Source organism: Equus przewalskii, chromosome X (assembly GCF_037783145.1).
Source record: "Equus przewalskii isolate Varuska chromosome X, EquPr2, whole genome shotgun sequence".
Lineage (NCBI taxonomy): Eukaryota > Metazoa > Chordata > Mammalia > Perissodactyla > Equidae > Equus > Equus przewalskii.
Genome location: NC_091863.1, coordinates 16,679,067 through 16,700,147, shown reverse-complemented (window position 1 = coordinate 16,700,147; position 21,081 = coordinate 16,679,067). Strand labels below are relative to the sequence as shown.

The 21,081-nt window shown below is 33.6% G+C and overlaps 1 protein-coding gene across 10 annotated transcripts in view; it reads right to left on the bottom strand.

Annotated features, from left to right (window-relative positions):
- CNKSR2 (connector enhancer of kinase suppressor of Ras 2) overlaps positions 1-21,081 on the bottom strand; it is a 257,543-nt gene that overhangs the window by 96,169 nt on the left and 140,293 nt on the right. For all 10 annotated transcript variants that reach the window (XM_070603410.1, XM_070603414.1, XM_070603417.1 and 7 more), the window contains 2 exons: positions 14,415-14,548; positions 9,301-9,512 (listed from right to left, as the gene is read on the bottom strand). In XM_070603410.1, coding sequence (XP_070459511.1) covers positions 9,301-9,512; positions 14,415-14,548 — 346 coding nt within the window. The remainder of the gene's footprint in view (positions 1-9,300; positions 9,513-14,414; positions 14,549-21,081) is intronic.

Here is a 21,081-nt window from a genome sequence, read left to right as displayed (position 1 = left end):
AAACTGTTGAAGGAGAAAATTTTGAACTGCATCAAAAATTATATGGAACTTTTAACAACTGATTCCAAGGCTAATTATATTTTGAACTAAATTACCTTTTGTAAATATTCTACCAAGAGACCAACTGTGCTATGCACATCAGAGTTCGGAAAGCCAGGTTTTTATTAGTTGACATGTTGCCACTGTGCATAAAGACAATTCTTCTACATTAGAGGGGTGTGGGAGGACTGGGAAGGATTCAGATGGCTTAAATACTAAGTGGGAAAAGAGTTCTGGGTCCTCCTCTGAAGGCTCTGGTGGGTAAAAAAAATGACCTATGCTAAAACACTCTTGTCCCTTGCTGCGCTCAGCATTAATAGAGTCGTGAGCATGAAAGATGACATAGGCATGTAAATATTATTGGTTGAAAAATTTCCATTTTCAAGTTAACTAACTACAAATTAAAGGAATCTATTTTTTTAATCTTAGTAAGGCAGTGTCTTGAAAATCTTATCAACATGTAGAAGACAGTCACCCTTTTGTATGAAAAGTAAAACAGAAAATGATTAAGACCATCAATTGAAGACTCTCGTTTGAAATAAATGAAACGACATCTTGTAGTAACTTTATAATTCCTTTCACATATTTTTCTCTTTGGGATCATACTATTCAGTGAAGTTAGCAAGAAAGGTAGAGATGAAAAACTTAAGACACACCAAAGTTAATTTCTCAAAATTTCACTAATAATCAGTATTGGAGTCAGTCCACGAATATAGACTTTCAACTTCCTATCCCAATGCTCTTTTTACTACATCAGATTGGCTCGGTGATAAATTCAAGGCCACTGCATTACAAAAAAATCCAATTCATTTTCCTTCAAAAATAATTCAATCACATGTATGATTGCTGCTTTTTTTTTGTTTAAGTGTCCTCCCAGCCAGTTTACAACTCCTGTAAAAGATTCTTAAAGGCTAGGTGAAGAACTAATGGAGGACAAGAACATAAACCGTGGATGTAACTTTGTTGTTCACTGCCTTAACAAAGATGGAAAATAAATTGGTTTGACATGATGTGTTACTTATAAAACAATCCTAAGTTGTCATTTATATAGTCTTAAGTGGCTGTATATTGTTTTAATTATTTGCTCTAATGTCTCCGGTCACTAAGGTAATCAGTGTACAATTTTTAGTCATTTCTTTTTCAAAAAGTTTCGATGTAACACTTGCCATTTTCTATCGCTGGGGATCTATTTCCTCCAGGATTTCTGGCAAATTGTCTAGCAGTGACACCAGTAATTCTACAAGGAGCCTGGAGTGGAACATCATGCACTGATTTTTCCAGTTAGTAGTTATTACTTTAGTTTGGACTGTTATCACAAATAAGATTTACTTTAGAAAATGGCTTTTCTGCAAGATAAAATGAAGATGACATTCAACAAGCTGTCTGCTGGGTCAGGCTTCAACTTAAAATTACTGGCTTTTCCAAATACTTCACTGTAAGTTAGCTATTTGGAACTTAAAACACAAAGAAATTTTATCATTGGTATATGGGTCTTTAAGAGGAGCTCCAAGAGTCTATTTCAGCATTTTCCAAAATATATTCCATTGAACATTAGTTCTATTGGGAGGTTAATAAGTATTTTGTGACCAAAACCAAAAATGATGCAATGTACAAATACATTTGGGAAACAACAGTCTAACCCAAATTCAACAAGACCTTCAGAGCCTTTAGTATGCTAATGTGCATTTATTAATCTCCAAGAGGGGGATAAAATATGCAGAGCTTCCCAATCTTATTTAACCATACAACCTCCTTCTTTTACAAAGATTCTTTTTCAGAACTAGTAATCTGAAGAATATATTTAGGAAAACGCTGGATCCTTAAGCCATATTGTGATTTGAAAGTGAACTCTAACTGCTCTATTTAAATTTTACCTAGCTGCAATTTATAATATTTTTTTTCCCATAGGGGAAAATGTATTCTGATTTCAACTAGGGACAATAGGTCCTCTCCTGCTCCAGAGGTTGTCATGATTATGTTTTCTATTATAGAGCAGAGTAGGTCATCCCAGACACTCACAACGTCATACTATTCTGCCCAGAGAATACGCTAAGTGTGAATAAATGTAGGTCTATCTTCCCAGGGCAATAACTTCCCAGATTCTTTGAATAAAAAAAAGGTAATTGGCCCTGTGTCATACAAGAGCTTTGATTTTCTAGTCATATATACCAGTTTCTGTATTCAATTTGTCTGCAGTTGATTCTTCAGTTAGCTACGGTTTCTCAGCAGCAGTACTCTTGGACATTTTGGATTGGATCATTCTTTATTACTGGGCGCTGCCCTGTTCACCGCAAGATGTTTAGTAGCATCCTGGGCCTCTGAAGGCTAGATGCCAGTAACACCTCTACCCCCAGTTAGGGCAACTACAAATGTCCCCAGAAAGTGCCAAATGTCCCCTGGGGGACAATACTGACCCCAGTTGAGAATCACTGAGTTAGGCTGTTTCTCTTCTCGGCTTGTCCATTTTGTCTTTAAAGGAAGTACTATTTCACCCAGTTCATATCTTTCTGTTGATTAATTCATTTGAAAGAGTTATTTTTTTCCTCTGATACTTGCACTGGCTTTGTTCATTTGGTTTGTTAATCTTCCCATTTTATCTGCGTATTAATTCTCTGTAACTTCATTAAAAGTTCCTTTTTTTAAAAATCTTACTGTTTTATTCATTACCTAGTACCTTCAATTCTTTCGAGGTGATCTTTTCTTGCCGGGTTTCATTTCTTTGGGAGTCTCCAACTGTTTTATTTAATTTATAAATTATTTTCTCAGGGCCGGCCCAGTGGCATAGTAGTTAACTATATGCCCTCTGCTTTGGCGGCCAAGGGATCATGGGTTTGTATCCCAGGCACAGACCTACACACTGCTCACCAAGCCGCGCTGTGGCAGTGTTCCACATACAAAAGAGGAAGATTCACAAAGATATTAGCTCAGCAACAATCTTCCTCAGGCAAAAAGAGGAAGATTGGCAACAGATGTTAGCTCAGGGCCAATCTTCCTCACCAAAAAACCCCCACGTTATTTTCTCTCTCCTTTTTTTTTAAGCAACTAATCTTAACCTTTAAAAAGGTGTGGGGTGGGAATCGTTTTCAGAATTCTGATGTTGAGATGTTATACCTAGGCCTTTCTGCCCAGCAGGAGCTGGTGATTTTCATAATGGAACTTAAGACTTGGATCAGGGCAGTTTCTAGTGTTATTAGCTACTTGAATGTTCTTCCTTCTACTTTTCAAAACCAAACCAAAACAAATGGACACACTCTATTCATATTCCTTTTAATTGCTATGATTTAAATGGCTGGTTATCAGGTAGGTAGAGGGAATACTTCCAGCCCTTTTGTCCTTTATTAAATTCCTCCAGAAGGAGAGGAGGAAGTATTAATTAGATCCCTCAGCACTTGACAATCGTTGGGACACTTTATGTATGAGCAGCAGTAATTTATTATGCTATTCAGGCACCATTTCTTAAGCATTTTCTATGAGGTGAGAACAGTGCTAAGTACTTGACATACATTATCTCATTTAATGCTCATAAAAACACTATGAGTAATACTGCTATCCCATTTGACAGATAAGGAAACAAAAATGTAGCAAAGTTAAGGCTCAAGTTCAATTTCAATCAGTTATTAAAGGCCAAGCTGTGACACCAAATTCAGGTCTATCTGACCTCAAAACTCATGCTCTGCTATTTCTATGAGTAAAATTATACAAATTAAGGAAGAGTGCCTTCCCTAGGTGATTATTCTAATTTTTATATTAGGAACAGACTATTTTCTATTTTTATGCCAAAATATTGCTGAACTACTTTTCTATCAATTACATGGTCCCTTATCACCATCAGCTTGATATTCAAAATCATTTTGTGAAGCTAACCAACATGCAGTCTTTATGAAATGTATTAAGTAACTCCAAAGCAATAAGAATTCCTGTGAATACAGTACACATCTCATATTTCTGCATTTTTGAATCACTAATTTCTATGGTTAGTTCTGCTTTGGAAGTGGTGCATTTTAGTTAAACACCAAAATTTCCTGCGGTTAGAATCCCATTTTATTTTCTCTCTAGCACAGCTGATGAATGACAGCTGAACTTTTACCTGATCAGAAAGATAATTTATATTCGAAAATCACAGGAGAGCAGGCCTGTATTTGGAAATAAAGAAATGTGAATGTATTGTGTATGCTTTATCCTTTAAGAAATGTTTTAAATAATGCTATTAATTATAATTTAACTGCCCAAAAGACAGAATGAATTTGTAAGACAAAGAGAAAGGCAATGTTGAAGCATGATACGAGACCCTGGAACCTACAAATAATATCTTCCCTTCACGTTGATAAAACTCAGCTTACAGCGTCCTTGCCCATAGGCCCTCATCACGCTGCTGTAAGTCACTTCAAGCCATTTGCTAGGCATGTGAATAAAAAGGACAGGGTATTTGGTTTTCTCTTGCCCCACCTACTCAAGTGGAAAATGCTCAGGTATAATGAATGCTACAGAAATTAATTTTCCTCAATGCACAATGCGTACAAATAACATTTATGAGGAGCATTTTTAAAACACCAGCTTTGCATTCACTCGTGTGCTTTTTGTGAGGTTCTGGATTTTCAATAAACCAAAAAAGGTCTGGATTCCTTCAAATCAATACTATTCTGTGATATAATTGTAAAGAATATGTTTTCTTCCTACTCTTATAAAATATGCCCACTCACAGCCACAAAGGGACTTAGCCAGCTGCGTCTACCTTAGCAGGTTTCTATGCATAGAAATGTGCTATGATGGAATAGCAAGGGCAAGGAGTCTGTGAACAGCGAAAAGAGAAAGCTGATGGGAAATATTACCATTCTGAAAAGTTGCCAAGCAACTGATCTTATCAAATTTGAACCTTTGCCTTTGAAGCATGAGCAGATGAGACCAAATAGTTACAGTGATTTAAGGCTATTCTTTTCCTCTCTTTGTATTTTCACTTTAAAGTTTCTCTTTTTTTAATTGAACTACCTCACTCCATCTTATTCTTTAAAGAATTTAATATAGCTGATACTATTATTATTATTTACATGCTGAGATGTGTAAGTTTTTATTGTTTTTTCCAGCTTTATTGAGATATAATTGACAAACAAAAATTGTATATATTTAAGGTGTACAAAGTCATGATTTAATATATGTATACACTGTGAAATGATTACCACAACCAAGCTATTTAACACATGTATCACCTCAAATAGTTACCCTTTTGTTTTTGTGGTGAGAATACTTAAAATCTATTATCTTAGCAACATTAAAGTTTCTACATAATAATGACAACAGTGAAAATGAATGCCTAGCACAAACTGGGCACCGTCTAGGCAATTTACAATGCATTGGCATTAAATTCTCACAAAAAGTCTATGAGGCAGATATTTACCTTCAATTAACTAATGGGAAAATTGAGACCTATGCTAACATCCTAAAGATCACAATGGAGTAATTAGATGAAGAACATGATTATCAAGTATGGCTGATGCTACAGCCAATCCAAGTAACCACTAATCTAGGTTGCTTCCCCTGCTCTATCCGTGTTTCCAGAAATTATTCTTGTCTATCTTTTTAGGAAAGTAAGACCTATTTTATGCTCTCTGATTTAAAAAGGACATAACACTTTCTTGCTAATTTTACCCCTCAATTTAGCCATCTTTTCCTAAGGTCTGTCAGGGCCATGTCTATGTAAATACGTGTTTATTATAGTACCAGTAAATACAAAACCACATATACAAGAACATACAAAATCAGACCTGGTTCTGCTTGTCTGAAATCAAATACTTGAATTTGGAAGGAGTAATACAATTTTTGGAAATTATTTTCATCACATTTAGTTAGCTAGTACCACTGGCAGAGTCAACATATATCCACGGGTACTTAATCCCAGCTCTACTACTTACTAGTTTGTTACGTTATTTAACCCATCTGTAAAATAAGGAATTTATCAGTATCCACCTCACAGGGTTGTTGTGAGGATTAAATGGGTCAATGCCTCTGAAATGTTTAGAATAGTGCCTGGCATATATAAAAGCTCAACAGGTATTATTTACTTATTTTCGAGCAAAGTCATCCACTGTCTATCCACATTGTACTTGTCTAATAGCTTAGAGCGAATAATTATTCTTTTAACTCACTCTTAGCAACACATAGTGGGTCCATGATATAAAATGAGAATCTTGGTTAGACAATATATTTTAAAGTGCACACTGGGATATTTTCTAGTATTTTTCTTTACATCTGTGTTTCTCTGTCACCATGTCTAACTTTTAAATATGGATATACTAAGAGAATATAACAAGTATATACATATTTGACTAAAAGCAAATGCTAAGAATTGAATCATGTTTCTCCTTTTCTTCTCAAAATCCTATGCAGACACTTATAATGTTAACTCTAAACCTCTTTGAATAAACAGGTCATCTGGGAAGTTAATCAGAGAGTAATGGTGGCTAAGCCCACATACTTCAAGATAATGGTATTTGTGACTAAGGACTGAGTTGAACACTGTAAGGCTAAAGGACTTATACACTGCATTTTAAGGTATCACACGAGTGCTAACAAGTTAAATTACTGTCATTTTCAGTAAATATCAAATGTGAATTTTTTTGTACTTTAGTTTTTTCTGCAATATTCTTCAGTAAGATCATGTATTTTCATTATCATTATTTTTAAATCCAAGAGAATACTGTCACACTTGGGGTGTCCATGTAATGGAACCTCTTTATAGATTAAATAAAGAAGTTGTCATACATTATTGCTTATGAAAGTTTTAAGTAATTTGTATTAGGGCCTTTAGGGTCTGGGCTGAGAGATTTATATGAACCCTCAGATCTCAAACCTAGGTATGAGAAGGTGCCACGTATTTGGTGGAGAAAACTAGCATTTAGAAACCCAAGATGATAGCTATGCATCATTTAAAACTCAGCATAAACATCACTTCTGTTTATGTGACTTCCCAGGCCGACTCCGGGGCTTCAGCTCGCGGGCTACTGCAGCACTTTGTCCACACCTGCCTAATTCCCTAATGTGACTGCAATGCATGTCTTTGCTTCTTTCTTCTCTCTGGAGGACTTATGTTTTATTCGCCTTTGCATCCCCAGGGCCTGGCTGACTTTGTGTGCACAACAAATATTAGATGAATGAGTTAACAAATGAATTAATCTTTGGGAAAATCATGGCCACAAATTCATGTGTGTGATAGGTAGGTTTTATTATTTAACATCTGATTTTAAAAAGGTAAATACGTTGAAGTGCTAGTTACCTGGCACAACCTTCAGGGAATCTCCACTGAAATATCTACAAGTATCTCCACTGAAGGTTCAGATCATATTTCTGGCTCAAAAGTCTAAACAAACTCTCAGGATCAAAAATTTAAAAAAGCATTTTTTTTTTACTTCCTTATCCCTCTTTTAAGCATATATACATTTTTTCCCCCTAAGTGGTTTACAAAAATATATCAAACATCTATAGTATATCTAAATTTTCTAAAATTTAAACAGTATTCTATTTTATTGAGAAAGAGATGATTTGTGGAAGATGACAGCACTAGGTACTTTCAACTGTAGTCTGAAGGGACCAATGACTCACAGCCATTTGAGTAAGAACTTACTTAACATCTTCTTTTATAAAGCTTCCAGTAATCAACTTCATCTGGTGACTATACTTTCCCCTTAAATTAAACATTCTTATCTACTTCAACATAAGTAGAAAATAGCCAGAAAATTCTGGGACATAAAAAAAAAGAAGAGTTGCCATGCATTACTGCCTATCCAATAGCAAGAAGTCAATAAGTACTTGTGGAATGAATAAATAAAAATAAAAATCTTATATTATGTGATGGGACAGGGGCAGGGATAACAAAAATGCCAGGCCTCTATATTGCAGAGTGCAACATAATAGGAGAAAAGCAAAGGTGCAAAAGCCTTCAAATTATGATAGCTTAAAATAAGTGCCACCAGAGACGTATAATTGAGGAGCTATGCTAAAAAATATATTACATATTCTTATAATAAAAAGCACATGTACACAGAACAACACAAAGTAAGGTAAGTATGGTGCCTATTCTTTAGGATAATTCTGGGCAAAACTTTTCATACATAATTATTACCAAAAAGCTGTAAGGAAAGAAGCCATGTGTAATAAGATACATGAGGACTAATCTTTTGAGACCACAGGAAGGAGGCATATAGGCATATGGCCATGGTGGCCAAGAGAGGAGGGCAGGTAGAAATGCAAAGTTAAAGATAACTTTCCTTCGTCTCAGCTCTCACTGATCAAGTCGGGACTAATCAACAGGGATCCTGTCCTTTCCCAAAGCATAAGCTCCTCACTGAAAATGATCAGTTTGAAAACTGGAAAGGGAGGAGCACGGACTTCCAATTAAATCCATTCATTCTTACAAGAGGACCATGGGCTTCTGCATGTTAACTTTAGACAACTTTAGCTGCAGATAATTAAGATACACTATATCAATTCTAAGTAATTGTGACTGGGTTACTTTCTTGGTTGTACATGGGAAAACCCGAGTCAAAGATAAAAAAATCCCAGGGACATGGTAACTGTAGGCCTATCTTTGCCTTACATACAGTATGTCCATCCTATTTAAAATCCACTTCCACTGAAATTTTGCAGCTTCTTAAAAAATAAAAAATTGAGATGAGATTTTCCCCTGAAAAGTCTAATGATTTTAACATGTGCCAATCTTCCTCTATTTTGTATGTGAGATGCTGCCACAGCATGGCTTGATGAGTGATGTGTAGGTCTGTGCCCAAGATCCGAACTGGCGAACTCCGGGCTGCCGAAGTGGAGCACGTGAACTTACCCACTATACTTAACCACTGGGCTGGCCCCCTAATGACTTTTTTAATCTCTGAGGAATAAGGATGTAATTTTATTTTAAAGAAGTCATGTCAACAGTATGTATTCATTAAAAAAAGAAAAAAAAATCCTTGAATTATTCTAATTTGGTAACATCTGACATACAAAAATTACATGTGATTCAAAAAGGTTTCCATAAATCATTAATGAGCTAAAATGCCACCTACTGTTCTTTCTTATCTTTGGAAAATTTAGAATAATTTTTAATGTCATGCCTCATATTGTTGAGATTCCACTTAGAAGCACAGGACAGAAACAGATTAACTATGAAGATTCAAAAGCTATCAAGAAATTTTCATAATTCAAAAGCCTTTAGAAAGAAATTGAGACTCCCATGGTAGACATGTTCTTATGTCAATGTAAGAGAAGAACTCTTACCATAAGTTGGAGTGCTTTCTCGTCTTCCTTGACTGCTTGATCTTCCTTTTTCATATTCATAGCAATACAAGACAGTATCTTCCTCAACAATATTAAACCTCTTTCGATATTCCTGATCCAGAAATGAATTTGGTGATTCAGATCCCTTATGCACTGGCTTGCCCACCATATGTCCTCTCAGGTCTTCACAAGGAAGGTTTCCTTTTTCATCTCTAAAGAAAGGGTAAAGGAGAAGGATGTAGGAAAGTGTTAGGGTGGTAAACAGCAGAGAGGGTCTAAAATAGTAATAATATCCTTCCCATACAATTATCTTCTGATCTTCCCAGATTTTCTTTGAGGTTTATAGGGCCATTTTTAATTATTCCTATTTTGCAGGAAAAAAAATGCTCAGGCAGAGAGAGGCTAAATGACTTGCCTAAATGTCACCCCACTAATAAATGACAGATAGAAATGGGTCATGAATCATTTAACTCCTGCTCTAGTCCATTTTCACTGTACTATGTCATACAAAGGAAATCATCTTAGCACAGAAATTGCTTTTTGTGCTCAAGACAGTAGATATACTGTTAACGATGTTAACAATATAGCTTTATTCTTCCAGTTTACCTAATTGATTCATGGTAATATTTGCACAGTTTAAAAACAAAAACGTGTTTAAGAACTACCACCTCTGTAAGGGTACTGCAGCCTTAAAAACCAAATTAGCACTACATAAACTGCTATTGTAAGAATTTCAAACAACTTATTAATTTAAAATAAACCTTAATGAAAAGAATTACTCTCAGTATTTAAACTCTACGTATCTCATTTAATAGTAAAAAGATATATTCACAGAACTCATTTTAAATGAATATATCAAAACCTGTGGAGAGAGGGTGGAGAAACCTGATAAAATATGGAGTTTAAGAATGGGATTTAAGATGATGGCAAGTTGTTTTTTTCTTTTACAGGATTCTAAAGCAAAAAATCTCTAATAATTTATGGGATCCCTAAAACTATTACCCACACATAGTATTACTCACACAGCCCAAGTGACTGGGCCCATGCGTGGTATATTGGTAAAAATATTCCATTTATGATTGGTTAAATTGAACCCTGTTTATTTTATATGTTTCACTAACTAGCTACAAAACTTTTGTTAGAAGAGCTTGTCTTCTAGAACATGACTACGAATGTCAATGCAATGTGTATTCCCTTGTGGATCATTAATTTTATTTCTTAGTTCTTGGTTCCAGTTCTACCCTAAACATTGCCATGAATGCTATCAAACCAGATAAAAACTTAATTTTAGGTTAAGTGCCAAGACTGAAATCTTAAATCAACAGAATAAACTGAATTATAACAAGACAGATAAAAAGAACAAATTTTTAATTGACATATTACATCTTATAAGATGGTGAAGAGCTTATAAATCTAATGTCAACTCCAAAATATGAGTTTCAGTCCAGTAAAAATTCTATACTTCTACACTAGAGTATATTATACTTCTGTATCTAGATGCAAATGTCTAGATTAGGTTTGTACAAATGAAGATAACTATATTCCTAGTATTCGAAATATGTAAAAAGTAGTAAGTAATATTCTCAAAACTGACAGAATCAGCAAGCTGTCTTATGTATTTAACTCATCACAAGGTGAGGCTGCCATTTACATTGCCTATGCAAAGTGTCATTTTATTTTTTAAAATAAAAGCATTGATTATTACCAAATTGTAACTACATAGATAGTTCTTAGGCAACATGAAGAAAACAAATTTATTTTCAGCTAGCTAAAAACTTTTCCTCAACAAATTGCCTGGTACTTTTTGTTACTGTCAGTCCTCTATCAAAAAGAAATTGACACTGCAATTAGCTTGGAAGGAGCCCTAATGACTCATCTACAAATGGGCAGACTTTTCTGTGAGGCCTTTGACATGAATGTTAATGCAGCTGAGATCACAGAGTGATTCAGCCCTAGTTAATTCACCATGCTCTATTTATATGGACACGCCTGATGGCAGAAAATTGGGAGGGCTGGTAATGCTTACTCCATAGTGATATGGAAGAGAGGCCTTACACCAACAAGGAAGATTTATTAAAACCCATCTATATGGAATGCACTCAAATAAAGTTGAATTAAGAAAAGTACAAACCAAAAACAAATTTTGCAGTAGAATAAATTGACACATGTATGGTGTATCTAAGTGTGTGTGCATTTGTGTGTATGCCTGTGTACGCATGCACTCAAATCATGAGTCCTGGAAGAACTCAATGTATTAATTTGTTTTGCTGTAAAGATTTATTAAAACCTTTTCTTAATGTTATATATCTATACATGTATGTAATAAATCTACACTTTTGCTCAAAAAAGGATTTAAAGAAACAGATGAAAAGTCAGAGCACACTGATTGAGTGGACTTTCTTTATGTGTAATGGTTCACAGTAAAATTAGTAAGAAAAATTAGTGCCTAAACTTCATAGTGGTGCAAAGACCTACAAATTCTTAATTTTCATCATAGAAAAAGAAATTTGGTTAAGTACAAAAATTCATTATATACTATGATAATGAAACTGTATATATAGTCATAAGACATATAATAAAAAAACGACCAAATTTCACTCAATTCACATACATGAATGTTTTCTCTTTTAGAGAAAAAGGCACTTTTTCTCAGGAATAAATGTGTTCAGAGTTGTAACCACATGAAAAAAATTCTACCTGACAACTTAGCCCTATATTTTTAAACTTCTTTTGGTTTTAAGATGAGAAAGCCTTTACTATTTACAGTTCAAATTAAACACATAATTTATATATGTTCACATAACACCAAAATGCCCATCATACATATACAAAATTTTTTAATATAGGAAAAAGGAAATGTTCAGATGAGTTAAATTAGGTAAACCACATTCCTCCTCAAAATGAGAAAATGGAAAAAAGTGCCAAGGCTGTATCCACAAAAAGAATGACAACCACAAAAAGATCTGACTATAACTTCAAGTCAAACCAGAAAATACAGATAATTTATACAAGGCTGTGGTACAAAGGGACTTTGATGCATGGATTGTTCTGACTGTGCTATATCAAATGACACTGTGTGGGTAACTGATAATCTGACTCAAAATATTATTTAGAATTTTCTGTTGAATTACACAGTAAGAATTAAAGTGAGATAATAAACTCTAATTATGAATTTTACTGAAAAGTGCGGAGCATTCAAGCAATACTGACAAAACAAGTACCACTATGGTGATACTTCAACTTACATTCGCTAGTATTTTTAAATAGCATGTTCAAGCTTTTTATTGACTTCAATATATTGCCTTAATCATATCTGCACCACACTCAGAACTTGCTCATTTCACTCTTTTTTTCTTCTAAAGTGTATTTTAAATACCTTCTGTCTAGGAAATACTTTTTTATAACAAGTTTCTCCCTACTCAAGAGAAAAGGAATGAACATTAAAAAACTTCAGAGATTTGATAAAAAATAATCTTCTGATGTTTATCTGTACATGTAGCCCTCCGAAGAATAAGGGCTCTTAAATAATAATTTGCACTGAAATAAAAATCTTTTCAATTAAAATGAAAACAAATCAAAAAAGTCACTTCCTATTTGAAACACACGTGCGTTTGCTGCTCCTCATGCAAGAGTATTCAGAAAATCCGACACTATTTTAATAGAATTAAAACGCAACTTGTGTTTGACCAGGATATTGAATGGATTTGTACATCTGATTGTAAATTTAACATAAGACTGTATATTATATGTTAGAAAGATCTATGAAATGCTAGCTCAGTAAATTATATCTTCTCATAAACCACATTACCACGGCTATATTTAATTCTCAAAAATAAGAAGTAAAATGTTTGTAAAACTGACTATAGTTTTACTAGAGGATAACACAGCATTTTTAGACACGCTATGTTGTCATGTAGCATTTAGATCATAAAATGTCAGTACCATCATATCTAGTAGAATGAAACATTAAGTGTACTAAAGAATAGTGAAAATTAATTAAAACAAAGAATTTCAGTTCCTTTACATAATGAAGAAATTTAATATTAAGTATGGTTTGAAAACAAGAGACCTTAAATTACTGTTTTTTTTTTTTTTTTTTTTTTTTTTAAAGATTTTATTTTTTCCTTTTTCTCCCCAAAGCCCCCCAGTACATAGTTGTGTATTCTTCGTTGTGGGTTCTTCTAGTTGTGGCATGTGGGACGCTGCCTCAGCGTGGTCTGATGAGCAGTGCCATGTCCGCGCCCAGGATTCGAACTGATGAAACACTGGGCCGCCTGCAGCGGAGCGCGCGAACTTAACCACTCGGCCACGGGGCCAGCCCCTATTAAATTACTGTTTTTGAATGACTGCACAACTAATTTAAAAGCTGAATCAAGTTCTTTGTGATTGGTATTAATTATCCCCATTTAGTGCTGGCCCTTTTCCATAATTTTTGTATTCCACAAGGCTGGATATCAGAATGCTTTTCGAGAGAATGCATATGGCACAAAGCTGTAGTCTTCCATACCTGCCAGGAATTTCAAATAGGAATCTGAAAATGAAATGGAGATACAGCCTCAAGAAACGTACAAAATAGACTTTAACGGCAACTCATTCTCTTGTACACTCTCTACTTTCTGAAAGAAATGTTAATGACCTAATCAAGTAGAAATTGTAGATACAGAAGTATTAAGGGGAAAAACACTCCATCATCATCAAAAAAACAACTGGCTCATTACATACATTTAAGAAGGCATAAAAGTTATCTATAACTTCCTCTTTTAGAAAAAAAGTATAAAATGCTTCAAAGTAACCTGCGATTTACAGGGGTTTCTTAGCCCAAGAGCCTCCCTATTTTTTACTTATTTAAATATTGCTAATTGTTCTTTAATATTACTTTCCTAATCCATGAGATAATGTTTCTAAGATATTTAATGCATAGCATTTAATATAAATTAATTATTATTAACCAAAGTGCATTCTCTATAATGCAATGATTTTCCAGAATGTGTTCAGAATTCCTACCTGAGAAAATATTCAAGGTGATCCTTGAGAATTTACTTCACAGTTTACACGGAGTTAAGTTAGTCTTTAAATAGAAGCTGCCTAGAACAACATCATGGTTAGTTTTATACCTGGGAATATATGGTTCTGCAGGAGGAGGGGGAATGTAGAGATCCTGGAGGGCAGAACTGTCTCTTTTGGTGGGCGTACTGATGGTGCTGGAAGGCGTGGCAACGCTGCTTGTGGGACTTCTAGGTATAAGAGGCTGGTTAAAATGAAAAAGAAAATACATACGCACACAAACAACACACAAAACAACAACAACAACGACATATAGTTATCGTTTTAAAATGATCTATTTCTGCAAAGTTTTTGAACTTGGCTGAAATAAAGCAGCATGTTATTTAGCACACAGATATTCCTCGAATCTCCAAAAGCAAATAATTTATTACTTTAGAGGTTTCCACTTAGTTCCCAACTTACCTTCATCTGTGGTAAAACTATGTAAAAGCTATTTATAAGGTAATAGTATCATGCAGTGTTTCAGAATGGAAAGGTATATCTCACAGCCAGAAACTTACTTAAATTAAATTTGCTTTGTTAGAATCCCATCTTTGAAAGAAGGATAACAAAGAGTAACTTTCAAAAGAATTAGCCCACTCACATCTTGATTGACATACAAGAAAGATATTTCAGATTTTTCCCCCAAAAAAGATACACCATACTCCCAAGTTAGTAGAATGTCATAGAATCTTGGGAAAGGTTACAAAAATGGAGTGTGAAAGGCCAATACGAGAGAGCATTTTCTAAGAAAATGTACTTTTTTCATAAACATAAACAGAACTGTCTTCTCAAAATCATTTTATGGTACATCTTCAAAAGTATGGTGATTAGTGTGACACAATCATTTCAGCTTTCACAGGCACACACATTTATCATTGCTTAAAATCATCTTTAGTTGCATATCTATAGATCTCATTTTCATACCTGTATTTAAGCATTAAATAAGTTTTTTCTAAGTTAAGATAGTATATATACTGAAATAAGCAATACATCAGGATGTGTTAACTTAAGAGCATTCCTGATTCTCAGGTTCACAGCATTTGAAAGAAATGATCTTGTGGTTCAAGAAATTATCCTAACGTGAAACTAAAATTCACAAATCTTCACGTTTATCTTACAGATCTTACTGATTTAGCTACATATAAAACATTAAAAATAAGAATTTTAGTGCAATCGCAAACACAAAAATAATGATCACAAAATGAACTGTATCTTCACATGACAAGATGTTGCTATTTCAACCAGTATGAAAACACTTTTAGGACATCTATATAGACCCACAGTTCTATTACTGTAACACGTATTGCTGGACACTCAAAAAATGGCATATTACAACTATTTTATATTGTGACAATATTTTTGTACAGATCAACAAAATTTGTTCGAAAAGCCAAGCATAAATACAATGTACAATGTAGGTCACTGGGGTAGGCTACATAGTTTATGATTCAGTTCACGGTTTTTGACCTTGCTTGTTACACAGCTCACCTTAATAGCTTGAAATCACACATCCTGTCAAAATGATGGTTAAGTTTTAATCTACGTGAAACAGAAATTAAAGGAAGAGAGAGAAACAAAAAAGAGTTGATAATTTATTTTGGGACTCTACAATATTCTCTCTTATATGATGTAAAAAAAGAAGTCACAAACTTTACAAGTTGAGGAATTTTGAGATATTATGAAAATATGCAGTCAAGAGTATTATGTTTAACTATGCTGATTTTGGAAAAGTGTCCAGTTAAGCTATGTGTGTCTTTTAGAAACAAAAAGTTTTGGCAAGGGGAAATCCTGAGATTATATAGGTAATCAGAAGTCACCTGTACAGATGAACACCATGAAACCTGAGGAAATGAAGAATTGTATTCTTTCTAAGGATATATTAAATGTCTACAACAGATCTTTGAATGATAGGCTCTTTAGATCAAGTATTTCGAATATATATATATATATATACATAGCCACTGTGATGTGACTGTTTAAAATTGTTTTCCTCTCTGTCAGGACATCTTGGTATTAAATACCGATGACATTAAACAACAAATCTGATCAAAAGTTCATCATTATAGAAATGTAAAAACATTCACTACAGTACATTACTTTCCAAAACTTACTAACAGATGCACTGTTAGAGAAAAACTTACATTCAGTATGCTTTTTAAATGTTCTAGTATCTCTCTTTTAAAATATCCTAATATTACAAGTTGACAAAAATAGTTCTAAAAATACATAAGCATTTTAAAAAATAACAAATGTTTCTTCTCTTTCAGGTCACTATCTCTATATTGAAGATTTCTCTCCTTTCATTTTACCATGTATATAACTAAAGCTAATTCTTCCTGCTTAGTACCTATCCCTGCCTTCCCCAAACAAAGAGGAAGGAAGAAAGGAAAAAACAAGTAGGAGCAATGATTACAAGTATATTTTAAATATCCCTGAAGTACAAGATAAGGACCCACAGAATATTTTATTCTGCCTGGACTATTTCCAGCATTGTTTACTTAGGATACTTGTGCCTTTCCGCTTCCAGGAAATTTAAATATTACCCTTGTCAACTTCCTTCAAATTGCTATTTCCTCTAGGTTTCTGTTTTCAGCAGGGAGTTGCTAATAATGTCATCAGTTAATGTGACTAGCTAAACTAGCAAACACGTAGAGGAAAAAGACTCAAATATGTTTAAACAGATAACAGGTTTGATCGTGCCAACTTGTTCAATTAACTGAACTGGTTAAAAAAACAACTTGTTCTTCCAGAGAAAAAAGAAAATAGTCAATCCTGTTGTTTAACTCAATTGGCTAGCTATTTTATTAACTGCTAAATCATAAAAAATATTTCAACTGGCTTACCATGCAGATATCATCTGGCTAATCAGTATGTCTTGTGCCAAGTAAAACACAAGGTAAATATTAAATACATTCAGTATATTTTTTCTACTAATTCTACCATTTTTGTCAAGCTAATCCAAACTAAAAAGTAAACATTCTTCTTGAGAATCTCATTTAAAAAAACAGACATTAAGCAATGGAAAAACAGAGTATGGTAAAGTAGAAGCTTCATGGGAAAATGGAAATAGCTATTTAACACAAAAGGAATTTTTGTGATAATTCAGAATTATAATCTCAAAATTTTTCCTAACTGTGGACAAGGATTGAGAGACAACAAAATTAAATGACTAAAAGAATGAAAAAGGCATTAGAGAACATTAGAAAGGCAAAATTTGACTAAATTAAGCACAGAATAAATGATGTTATTAGCTGAAATTATCAGTGAGAAATTCCTAGTTGTAACAGTGGCATTAAAATTACAACTATTACCAATAACCATTTAAGTGTGTGAAAATACATGACATCACAAATACAGCTTCCCTCAAATCAAAAAAGATCTCTCAGCATTCAATTCAAATTTTAATTGGTATATTCCTTAGTTTCAGAAAAAATATCTAAATATGTGAGTATAATAATGCAGAAGGATAGCTTCTCCTACCTTGGCAACATTTACTTGCAATCATTTGTTCATAACATAGTATAAGAAAGGCAGTTACCATTGTACTATAAGCGATTTCCAATTTAAGAAAAACAGCAGAAATAAAGGGCAGTTTTTTTTTTTTTTTACCATTTTGCTTCTTTCTCTTAAATTGGTAAAATCTATCTGGAAGAGAATTAAGAATGATCATCACTTATGGATAAAATACAAGGGTATTTTAAGACTGCATCTTGTTATTCAAGTAAGCATGAAGCTTCAGTATAACGTGATCCACTACGGTATGCAACCAAGTATGACATGGACCCATTGTGGATTCTACCCAAGGGGTTTATTTCCTGGAGGGACCTTGTCATAAGATTTAGTTTTCATATCCAAATGATCCTGCTGACATAAAGCTCTCCTTCCACATATTCAGTGAGGCTCCAACAGGGAAGACGCATTTGCACATATATTGTTACTCTTCTCAAACAAGTCTATGATAGATTTCTGGGAACACTGGCAGGCCATCTCTTAAAATATCCAAATCCTAAATAAAACGATCATATTCATCTCTTCAAATATACATTTATAACCTTAGGTCAATTAATGATAACTTACTATACTGTCAACACGACTCAGAAATCTACTAAAGTATACGTACATTTTTCATAGTCAGTTTGAACTATATATATATTTTCAAATTGTATCCCACAATATGGTATGGCACAAATCTTCCTCTGAATCATGAGTGATGACTTTAGTAATAACATCCTACTCATCCAGTTTAAACATCATTGGAAGATCGTGATTATTGTAAAATAAAATTTTCAGCTGTTGTAAGGGATCACCAAAATCTCACTTTAAATCCTCTGATGGGTCAGGTCTTTTCCTTGTGCCCCCAATTCTAACATCTCTAAGGTAAGTGAGCACATCTCGAAGGTATCAATATACCTATGAAACCCAAATGGTCTTAAAGACTACGAGAAAAGAACTTCTATACTTAAGAAACTACATTCGACGTTGAGATTTTACTTGAAACATCTTACGTTTTAACAACCCTTGGCAAGCATATCTTAATTTACTTGTTCCTCTGTCTGCTAAGTGACCCAGCTTTCACAGAGTTATAGAAAGTCTTGAATGAAACCAATGACATGAAGACAACCCCAATGGTAAAGATTAAAGCAGTGTATTAGACATTATGTAGTTATCTCTAAAATTCGCTAGTGCAAAGATCACAAAGAGCTTGCTTTGCCTTCCAGGAGGAAAATACCCATTGAAATATGACTGATTACATCAAGTATAAAACCTGGTCATTTATTTTATTCACTCTTGGGAATAAGCACAGACTCGAATCACAAAATCCCATTATTCTAGCACAGAACATTCACACAAGTCCTTATTCAGTTCAAACACATTTTTATTATAATTCCCAACACAAGTACCAAAATATTGTTTTATGTAAGCAATTCTCTTCTTAATCATCTAAATAAATGCTCCAGAGAAAACGTATTCTGGATTTTGGGAGGGAAGACTTGGCATAAAACCTTCTAAGTTTCTCAACCATATAAAGAATGCTAGATTTAATTTGGAAAATTACTGGGCATACTTTTTCCTGGGTAAGCTTTTCTTAAGTAGTAAATTATTTGAAAAGAGCCTAAGCAAGGGAAACACATGTATTCAAAATTCTTCCACTTCTCTGTTTCTTCACAGCTTTTTCTAGAATCCAAATTTATAAATACAAAAAGTTTGAGTCTTCTTTTATAAGCATGTATATCTTCCCTTTCCTATCAGACTACCAAGAAAACATTTTTTCCAACCATGGATTTTATCAAGAAACCACATCTGTATACGTTAAAAAAATACAGATATATGTGCATAAAAATATGTATGTAGTTAAAAACATGCAATACAGACTTTAGAGAGACGTTAGAGTCACACTACAAAATGGCTTTTTCCATTGAATCGTCAAGTTTTGCACATTGCACTAAGACTACCACTAGTATATTTATTCTTGTGCTGTCCAGTCTTATTGGCAGTTAATACTGCAATCATAAAACTGGACTTGCAATTTTTTCAATTTACAGTAAACATTTTTAGGATATTAACTAAAGAAAGAATGGAATCTAAAGAAACTAAAAAATAATTTTTGCATTTTAGGTGATTATTTGTAGTCAGTGTTAACATTTTGAAAGAATTTGGCTGAAAAATGCAAATGCGATTTAGATCCTTTAATTAATTTGCTTAAATATTGGTAAATAAAAATTTGATGTGACAACTGCTTGTAGCCATTTACTAATTTGAGCATGTAAAACATAACTGTTTTCTGCCTCCCACTCAGGACAATTACATTTTTTGTTAAAACTTATTTTCTTCTCTAGTGTCATACTTAATATTAGCTATCTTCTTCAAAACATGCTTTTAAAACAAAACTCTCAGAAACATAAACTATTACTAATTTTTTTTCAGTCATCCATAACCTGGATATTGAAATAAATTTTATTATTGCTTATATTTTTTTATTTTTACAGAATGACTTCAACTATTCTTATCTCTACATATTGAAATGTAACATAATCAATTAGTGTTCTTCAGTTGTTATGCCAGTTGAGACAAAAATCGACTGTTATGACTATATGCTTTCCATTTCTTTTTCTGTTCAAAGTGATTTAAACATCTTGTAAAAATGACATCAAGGTAATGCTAAGCAATAAAATTTAAAATGAAAAGCACAAAACCACACAGGAAACCATCACATCGATATAAGAGATTAATAGATCAGAATACAATTTAGGAACATAATTCTAATGATACAGCTTGATGATATTTTATATAAAAATGTGCTTAATGAAAACTATATCAGTATGTTGAATTCCAGCACTGATTTTAGTGACCATTTCTGAGATGCATTCTCACCAAAAAAAGCTGGGCTCTTAAATGTTGAATGTTAAATGTTAAACTGTTGATTCCCAGTGATGTTTTCAATCAACATTCTTGTCGGTGTCCAGCTACTTCTCCCATACATCTCTTGTAAGAAGAAATGACATCACCCATGCATGCTTGTGACCTACGCACACTAATTTAAAGCCACAAACATCAAAAAATATACCTTGAGGTTTATCCATAGTTCTCTGAGATTTTTTTCATTGAATTGGAAGAACTTGACCATAAGTAATCACCATGCTTACCAAAATCCAGGACATTAGTAGAGGGTACTACTAAGGACATGTTTTTAAAAACAGCTCTCAGAAAGCAGGGAATCTCTGGTTTGCTTTCTTA